Source organism: Nerophis ophidion, linkage group LG26 (assembly GCF_033978795.1).
Source record: "Nerophis ophidion isolate RoL-2023_Sa linkage group LG26, RoL_Noph_v1.0, whole genome shotgun sequence".
NCBI classification, from domain to species: domain Eukaryota; kingdom Metazoa; phylum Chordata; class Actinopteri; order Syngnathiformes; family Syngnathidae; genus Nerophis; species Nerophis ophidion.
The window spans coordinates 7,179,289-7,188,415 of NC_084636.1; the positions used below are offsets into that span (position 1 = coordinate 7,179,289).

General features: G+C 39.6%; 1 protein-coding gene across 1 annotated transcript in view; it reads left to right on the forward strand.

Annotated features, from left to right (window-relative positions):
- The first annotated feature begins 573 nt into the window (after window positions 1-573).
- The window catches only part of palm1a (paralemmin 1a), a 13,386-nt gene continuing 4,832 nt past the window's right edge, over window positions 574-9,127 (forward strand). The window contains exons 1-4 of the mRNA XM_061888846.1: window positions 574-726; window positions 1,203-1,335; window positions 5,423-5,532; window positions 6,928-6,991. Coding sequence (XP_061744830.1) covers window positions 1,243-1,335; window positions 5,423-5,532; window positions 6,928-6,991 — 267 coding nt within the window. The 5' untranslated portion in view covers window positions 574-726; window positions 1,203-1,242. The remainder of the gene's footprint in view (window positions 727-1,202; window positions 1,336-5,422; window positions 5,533-6,927; window positions 6,992-9,127) is intronic.

A 9,127-nucleotide genomic window follows, 5' to 3' on the forward strand; every position in this document is an offset into this window, starting at 1 on the left:
TCAAAAAAAAGAAGCTAAAATGAAGAATTAAATTTAAATGTATTTATTATTCTTTACAATTAAAAAAAAATTACTTGAACATTGATTTAAATTGTCAGGAAAGAAGAGGAAGGAATTTAAAAGGTAAAAAGGTATATGTGTTTAAAAATCCTAAAATCATTTTTAAGGTTGTTTTTTTCTCTAAAATTGTCTTTCTGAAAGTTATAAGACGCAAAGTAAAAAAAAATTATGAATTTATTCAAACAAGTGAAGACCAAGTCTTTAAAATGTTTTCTTGGATTTTCAAATTCTATTTGAGTTTTGTCTCTCTTAGAATTAAAAATGTCGAGCAAAGCGAGACCAGCTTGCTAGTAAATAAATACAATTTAAAAAATAGAGGCAGCTCACTGGTAAGTGCTGCTATTTGAGCTATTTTTAGAACAGGCCAGCGGGCGACTCATCTGGTCCTTATGGGCTACCTGGTGCCCGCGGGCACCGCGTTGGTGACCCCTGTAGAATCTAATAGGCATAAACACAATAATGTGAATAAAAATGCGGTTACTTTCCTTGGTTTTACCGACACGTGACTTTTACTTTGAAAGCGCCGGCGCCCCTTTTCCTGCAACCTTCTCGTCAACGGAAGCAGCAATGCGTCATCGAGTGGGCGTGGCTGCGGCTGGACGGCGACACTTGCCGCTGCGCACGCGCGGGTCAACTCACGGCTGATGCATCACGCGCCCACGTGAAGTAAGTATAGACAAATTTTTTTTTTTTTTTTTTGTCTGTCCTCGTGCATGTTGACGCAACGTTGCCGCCGTGTGACGTCACGCCAGGCCTTAATTGGCCGCGAGAGTAACCGCTCGGGCCGGCGCGCGAGCACGCGCGTTTCTCTGCAGCGCGGCGCGTGCTCGCCGGAAGCCGACTGGGCGCAGCTTTATTGATCTTTTTTGTTTGTTTTTATTTCCCTTTTTTTTTTCTTTTGTTAAGCAAATCATTGACTAATTCTGTGACTAAAATGACGTCATTTGTGTAAAGAAAGACTATATAATGAAAACAAAAATAATAACATTTTATAATATCACATTAATAAAATACTACGTTTAATGTGAGAAAATAAACAATAGTAACCTTTCTGGTAACTGTCAATCAGAATTGGATGTTGTGTTGCTAATGTGGCGCCATCTAGCGGCAAGAACTATAATGCTTTTCTTTGTGTTTGCTAGAAGTGAGCAGAATACACACACACACACACACGCAGCAGCTATGATGTCTCAGGAGGACCGGAAGTGGCAGAGCGAGCTGGAGCAGAAGAAGCGTCAGCTGGACGATGACCGACGAGCGCTGCAGCACGCCAAGGTGAGACCGCCAATCAGCGGCCTCAAACTATTTATGGGCGGGGTAAAATAAATTACTACTATGCAAAGCGAAAGCCATTTATCAACAACACCCAGAAACGCGGCCAGCTTCAAAAATTGGTCTCCTCAGTTCCCAAACGTTTACTGAGTGTTAAAGCCGTGTAAAACAGTGGTAAAAATGCCCTTCTGGCAACTTGCATGTTAAAACTCTACTATGCAAAGCGAAAGCCATTTATCAACAACACCCAGAAACGCAGCCGGCCGCTACTGAGTGTTGTTTAAAGGAAAAGCCATGTAAAACAGTGGTAAAAATGCCCCTGTGCCAACTTGCATGTTAAAACTCTACTATGCAAAGCAAAAGACATTTATCAACAACACCCAGAAACGCAGCTGGCTTCAAAAATTGGTCTCCTCAGTTCCCAAACGTTTACTGAGTGTTAAAGCCGTGTAAAACAGTGGTAAAAATGCCCTTCTGGCAACTTGCATGTTAAAACTCTACTATGCAAAGCGAAAGCCATTTATCAACAACACCCAGAAACGCAGCCGGCCGCTACTGAGTGTTGTTTAAAGGAAAAGCCATGTAAAACAGTGGTAAAGATGCCCCTGTGCCAACTTGCATGTTAAAACTCTACTATGCAAAGCAAAAGACATTTATCAACAACACCCAGAAACGCAGCCGGCTTCAAAAATTGGTCTCCTCAGTTCTCAAACATTTACTGAGTGTTGTTTTAAAAGAAAAGCCGTGTAAAACAGTGGTATAAATGACCCTGTGCCAACTTGCATGTTAAAACTCTACTATGCAAAGCAAAAGCCATTTATCAACAACACCTAAAAATGCAGCCGGCTTCAAAAATTGGTCTCCTCAGTTCCCAAACGTTTACTGAGTGTTGTTTAAAGGAAAGGCTGTGTAACACAGTGGTAAAAATGCCCCGCTGCCAACTTGCAAGGTAAAATTAAAACTCTACAATGCAAAGCGAAAGCCATTTTTTAACAACACCCAGAAACGCAGCCGGCTTCAAAAATTGGTGTCCTCAGTCCCCAAACGTTTACTGAGCGTTGTTAAAAGGAAAGGCCGTGTCACACAGTGGTGAAAATGCTACTGTGACAACTTGCAAGTTAAAACTCTACTTTGCAAAGCGAAAGCCATTTATCAACAACACCCAGAAACGCAGCCAGTTTCAAAAATTGGTCTCATCCGTTCCCAAACGTTTACTGAGTGTTGTTAAAAGGAAAGGCAGTGTAACACAGAGGTAAAAATGCCCCTGTGCCAACTTGCAAGTTAGAACTCTACTATGCAAAGCGAAAGCCATTTATCAACAACACCCAGAAACGCAGCCAGCTTCAACAATTGGTCTCCTCAGTTCCCAAATGTTTACTGAGTATTGTTTAAAGTAAAGGCCGTGTAACACAGTGATAAAAATGCCCCCGTGCCAACTTGCAAGTTAAAACTCTTCTATGCAAAGCGAAAGCCATTTTTTAACAACACCCAAAAACGCAGCCGGCTTTAAAAATTGGTGTCCTCAGTTTCCAAACGTTTACTGAGCTTTATTAAAAGGGAAGGCCGTGTAACACAGTGGTGAAAATGCCACTGTGACAACTTGCAAGTTAAAACTCTACTTTCCAAAGCGAAAGCCATTTATCAACAAGACCCAGAAACGCAACCGCAACCGGCAAGTTAAAACTTTACTCTGCAATCTGACGAACGATTGTACGCCTCCTCTTTTATTAGGACTTTCCCTGATTATATGGCAACAGCTGTTTTTAAAGGGGTGGGCGTCGTGAACAGCCGTCGCCTTTGGTTTCAAAACAGTTCAAAGAAAAGGTCGTAAACAGCCGTTGCCCTCGGTCATAAAATAGTTCAAAGAAAAGGTGCCTGGAGGGGGTTCGGGCCCTGCTTCCTCTCCGCTTTGTAGATCTTGGTTCAAGACAAAATCTTCCACTGGGTTACAATAGAAGAAAGAAACCGACGCCTTTATGTCGCTTCCTGTCGTACACAATGGACTTTTACAAGCCTCAAAGACAGCTTTGGTCCTCTCGCCGGGAACTCATGGCTACACAAAGTTTTGTGATAACTTAGATACAATTATTCGGACGGGTAGTCTTAGACATTCTTGATTTGAATCAAAAAAACTTATTATTAGGGACCGAATGTCCCCTTGGGACAGAGGACCCTATTGTATTTCTAAGGTTTTATTATTATTATTGAGCTTTAATTTGACCTTAATTTAACATGTTTCACAACTCACCAAATTTGACACACACAGCAGGACCGGCAAAAATTGCGATCTAATCAAAAAACAAACCCCAAAACTCCAAATTGCACTCTAGCGCCCCCTAGGAAAAAACAGACAAAACTGCTTGTAACTTCCGTTAGGATTGTCGTAGAGACATGAAACAAAAACCTCTATGTAGGTCTGACGTAGACCTACATTAGATACACTCACACCTTTCATCAAAAATCAACAGGAAGTTGGCAAAAACCCCTTCAAAACAAAAGTGTCCTATAAAATGTCATTTTTGCCTCTTTGAGCTGTAATTTAACCCCCTTAAAATGCTTCAAAACTCCCCAAACTGGACACACTCATCAGGACTGGCGAAAATTGCGATCTAATAAACAAACCAAATCCCAAAACTCAAAATTGCTCTCTAGCGCCCCCTAGGAATAAAACGCAGACAAAACTGCTTGTAACTTCCGGTAAGAATGTCGTAGAGACATGAAACAAAAACCTCTATGTAGGTCTAAGTGAGACCTACATTCATTTATACCAGGGGTCGGGAACCTTTTTGGCTGAGAGAGCCATGAAGGCCAAATATTTCAAAATGTATTTCCGTGAGAGCCAAATAATATTTTTTAACACTGAATACAACTAAATGCGTGCATTTTTAAGACCAACATTTTTAGAGTATAATAAGTCTTTTCTATCCATCCATTTTCTACCGCTTATTCCCTTTTGGAGTCGCGGGGGGCGCTAGCGCCTATATCAGCTACAATCGGGCGGAAGGCGGGGTACACCCTGGTAAGTCTTTTATTCTTTTTAATAACATTTTTATTCTAAAGCTAACCAGTAATAAATATAATACTTCTTACCCTTAATGCGACTTCTTTAACATGTGCGATAGAAAACGGATGGTTGGATTAAAATGCATGAGAATGTTTTATAATTTGAACGTTATTTTTAACACTGCGATTACCAGCGGAATTATGAGTTACTTATCGTGTTAAGCAATGTCAGCTAAGATTTATCTGAGAGCCAGATGCAGTCATCAAAAGAGCCACATCTGGCTCTAGAGCCATAGGTTCCCTACCCCTGATTTATATCCTTCAGCAAAAATCATCAGGAAGTTGGCAATCACCCCTTCAAAACAAAACTTTTGTAAAAACCCGTCACCTTTTTCCAAACATTATCTCCTCTGAGCGCGTTTGTCGTGTCGGCTTAAAACTAGCACAGGAAAGAGATTGAACCCTTCTGATAAAAGTTGCGGAAAGAGTTTTTGTACCTGCTCCGGTTTTGATTTTACGAGCCTTCAAAGAAATTCTGCGCTGATGCTGCTGCACTGCTGCCGTCTCAAGATGGCCGCTTAAAAGCAGGAAGCACCAGCGTGACCACACAATGCAGAGAAGGTAGGTACTGTGCGGGTAAAGATATGTTGACTGGGTGGAAGAAGGAGGCACCAGTTTGACGCCAGGATGCAGGGAAGGTAGGTAAAGTGCAGGTAAAGATATGTTGTCTGGGTGATGGCAGGAAGCACCAGCATGTATGGGTGAAAGAAAGAAGCACCAGTGTGACCCCAGGATGCAGGGAAGGTAGGTAATGTGCAGGTAAAGATGTGTTGAACGGGTAAAGGCAGGAAACACCAGCAAAAGCCGGTGCTGTCCATCGCTGACTGCAGCTTTAATTGAACTTTACATTTTTATGAACATTTATGTCGTCTTATGAAAATATATATAACTTACTACTTCTAAATATAGAAAAAAAATCTTTAATATTTACAAAATCCCCACTTCGAAAAAAAAAACATGTAGAAACATGTGACTGTTGCGTTCAATGACATACAGGAAACGTGAGCTTCCTGTTGTGTGTTGACAGTCGAAGGCCCTGAGGGAGCGCTGGCTGCTGGACGGAGCGCCCTCTGTTGGAGACGACCAGAAGCAGCAGCACGAAGAACACGCCAGGAACCTGGAGGACACCGTCAGCAGGTCCATTTTGGAAAAATGACGAAAAAGATCCACCCGTCTATATCAGGGGTATCCAAAGTGCGGCCCGAGGGAACAATTACGGCGCGCAGCTAATTTTTCTGACGTTTAAAAAAAACCACTGTAATGAAAAAGTAAATTAAAAGAACTAACAGTAGCAGTTTTTTCCTTACAAACTGTCATTCCTCAAAAAATAATACAAATGTATGATCAATAGATAGATCTGAAGTTAATCAGGAGATTTAAGTGCTAAGAGTAAAAATAACATATAATGATTATGAGAGGGGGCCTTTTAGATTCTAAAAACTTTAGTCTGATTCTTTTTTTGAACTGTTCCCAAAAAAATGAATCAAAAGCAATGTTGTAATTAACTATTTACATATTTATTAACTTGGAATATTTTAGGCTAAAAAAAAAATAGCATCATTTGTGTTTTTGACATGAAAACAGATTTTTTCTTTACATAAAGCAGTGGTCCCCAACCACCGGGCCGCGGCTTGATTGGTACCAGGCCGCAGAAAATGTTTCATTATTATTATATTTTTTAAATGTTTTTTTTTTAAAATCAACATGAAGAACACAAGATACACTTAAAATTAGTGCACCGACCCCAAAAAACTCCCTTTTTCATGACAAAAAACCCCCACAGAAAAACACCTCCGCCGGGCCGCGGGACAAATTATCAAGCGTTGACCGGTCTGCAGCTACAAAAATGTTGGGGACCACTGACATAAAGGGCATAATACATTAAATAAAAATTTAATCCAATCAATCCAATCCACTTTATTTATATAGAACATTTAAACAACAAAATGTTTCCAAAGTGCTGCACAACAACATCAAAAACAACATTCAAATACCATCCTGAGCTCCACCAATGACTGAATAAAAATAAAAATAAATACATATAAAACAATATAAAATAAAAATGATTAAAAACAATTTTAAGGGTGAAACCAATTAAAACAGTAAATAAAAATCAAATTTTAATTTCAAACTTTTGTTAACAGATAGATCAAAAGTTGATCCATCATTATTTAAGTGTAAATATATATTTTTTTTAATTATATGAGTGATTTTTTACACTTAAATGACAGGGACCCTTTTGGGTCCCCAGGACCTTTAACATTAACAAAAATCGAGGGGATCCCTAATGGTTACAATAAATATTGTATTGATTTTGAAAATGAAAACTAGCATTTGACATTTATTTATACAATACATTTATATCTCAAAAATTCAATAAACAAATGTTACAATTAAATAAAACCAAAATGAAAACCGTAGGCTTTAATTTTTCAGTGTGTGGAAAAAATCTGGACACCCCTGATCTATATCTATCAATCCGTCGATCAATATTTATCTACGTGTTGATCAATAACATTGTTAGTGTTGCAGGTTGGAAAAAGAGCTGATGAATCTGGAGAGCTCAGGGGCGTGCACGAGCGTGACTCACACCTCGGTGAGTATACGCACTCGCACATGCACGTGTTAGTGGCTGTTAGCGACATTATTCAGAAATACTTCTTACATACACGACTGAAACGCTCTAGCACAAACAACTGAAATGTTTTTCTCTCTCACAAACACTACTGAAACACTTATGCACACTACTGAAATTCTATCATACACACGAGTGAAACTCTCTCACACAAACTGATTTTTTTTTTCTCTGAAAGAATTTCAGTAGTTTGTATGAGAGTGTTTCAGTCAAGTGTATGTGAGGATTTCAGTAGTGTGTATTAGAGGATTTCAGGAGTGTGTATGAGAGCCTTTCAGTCGTGTGTATGAGAGCCTTAAAGTCGCGTTTGTGAGAGGATTTCAGTAGTGTGTTTGAGAGGATTTCGGTAATGTCTATGAGAGAAAAAAATGTCAGTAGTGTGTATGAAAATTTCAATAGTGTGCGTAAGAGTATTTCAGTAGTGGGTATGAGCGCATTTCAGAGAGAAAAAATTCAGTAGTGTGTATTAGAGGATTTCAGTAGTGTGTATTAGAGGATTTCAGGAGTGTGTATGAGAGCCTTTCAGTCGTGTGTATGAGAGCCTTAACGTCGTGTTTGTGAGAGGATTCCAGTAGTGTGTTTGAGAGGATTTCGGTAATGTCTATGAGAGAAAAAAATTTCAGTAGTGTGTATGAAAATTTCAATAGTGTGCGTAAGAGTATTTCAGTAGTGGGTATGAGCGCATTTCAGAGAGAAAAAATTCAGTAGTGTGTATTAGAGGATTTCAGTAGTGTGTATTAGAGGATTTCAGTAGTGTGTATGAAATAATTCAGTAGTCTATGAGATAATTTAAGTAGTGTGTATGAGTGGGTTTCGGTAATTGGTATGAGAGAAAAACATTTCAGTAGTGTGTATGAGAGGATTTCAGTAATGCGTATGAGAGAATTTCAGTAATGTGTATCAATCAATCAATCAATTTTTATTTATATAGCCCTAAATCACAAGTGTCTCAAAGGGCTGCACAAACCACAACAACATCCTCGGTAGAGCCCACATAAGGGCAAGGAAAAACTCACACCCAGTGGGACGTCGGTGACAGTGACAATGATGACTATGAGAAACCTTGGAGAGGACCGCATATGTGGGCAACCTCCCCATTAGAAGATTTCAGTAGTGTATATGAGAGCCTTTCAGTTGTGTGTATGAGAGCCTTTCAGTCATGTTTGTGAGAGGATTTTGGTAAAATACATGAGAGAAAAAAATGTCAGTAGTGTGTTTGAGAGAATTACGGTCATGTGTATGATAGAAAAAAGAATTCAGTAGTGTGCATAGGCGCCAATCTACATTTCCTCTAGTAGGTAAATCTGACGCTACTTTTCGGAGCATGCGCAGTTCTTGCTTGGTGGTGAGAAAGAATTTGCCATCAATCCCACGTGGGTGCTCAGCATTGTCTGTGGGTGCTAGGGCCCCGAAGCACCCACATGATAGGCGCCTATGGTAGTGTGTATGAGAGAATTTCAATAGTGTGTATGAGAGTGTTTCAGTAGTGTGTATGAAAGTGTTTTAATAGTGTGTATGAGAGCCTTTCAGTCGTGTTTGTGAGAGGATTTCAGTACTGTGTATGAGTGGATTTTAGTAGTGTGTGCGAGAGCATTTCAGTTGTGTATGAGAGGATTTCAGTAGTGTATGAGAGAATTTCAATTGTGTTTATGAGAGGATTTCAGTAGTGTGTATGAGAGTATTTTGGCAGTGAATATGACAATGTTTTAGTATTATTTATGAGAGGATTTCAGTAGTGTGTTTGAGAGCCGTTCAGTCATGTGTACGAGAGCCTTTTAGTCGTGTTCGTAGGATGATTTCAGTAGTGCACATGAGAGGATTTCGGTGATGCGTATGAGGGAAAAAATAATCAGTAGTGAGTGAGAGAATTTCCGCAGTGTGTAAGAGAAGATTTCAGTTGTGTGTATGAGAGCATTTCAGGAGTGTGCATGAGAGCATTTAGGAGTGTGTATGGGAGCATTTCAGTAGTGTGTACGAGGGGATTTAGGTATTGTGTATGAGACAATTTCAGTAGTGCATAAGAGGATTTCAGTAGTGTGTATGAGAGGATTTCAGTAGTGTGTGTGAGAGAAAAACATTTCAGTTGTTTTTGTGAGA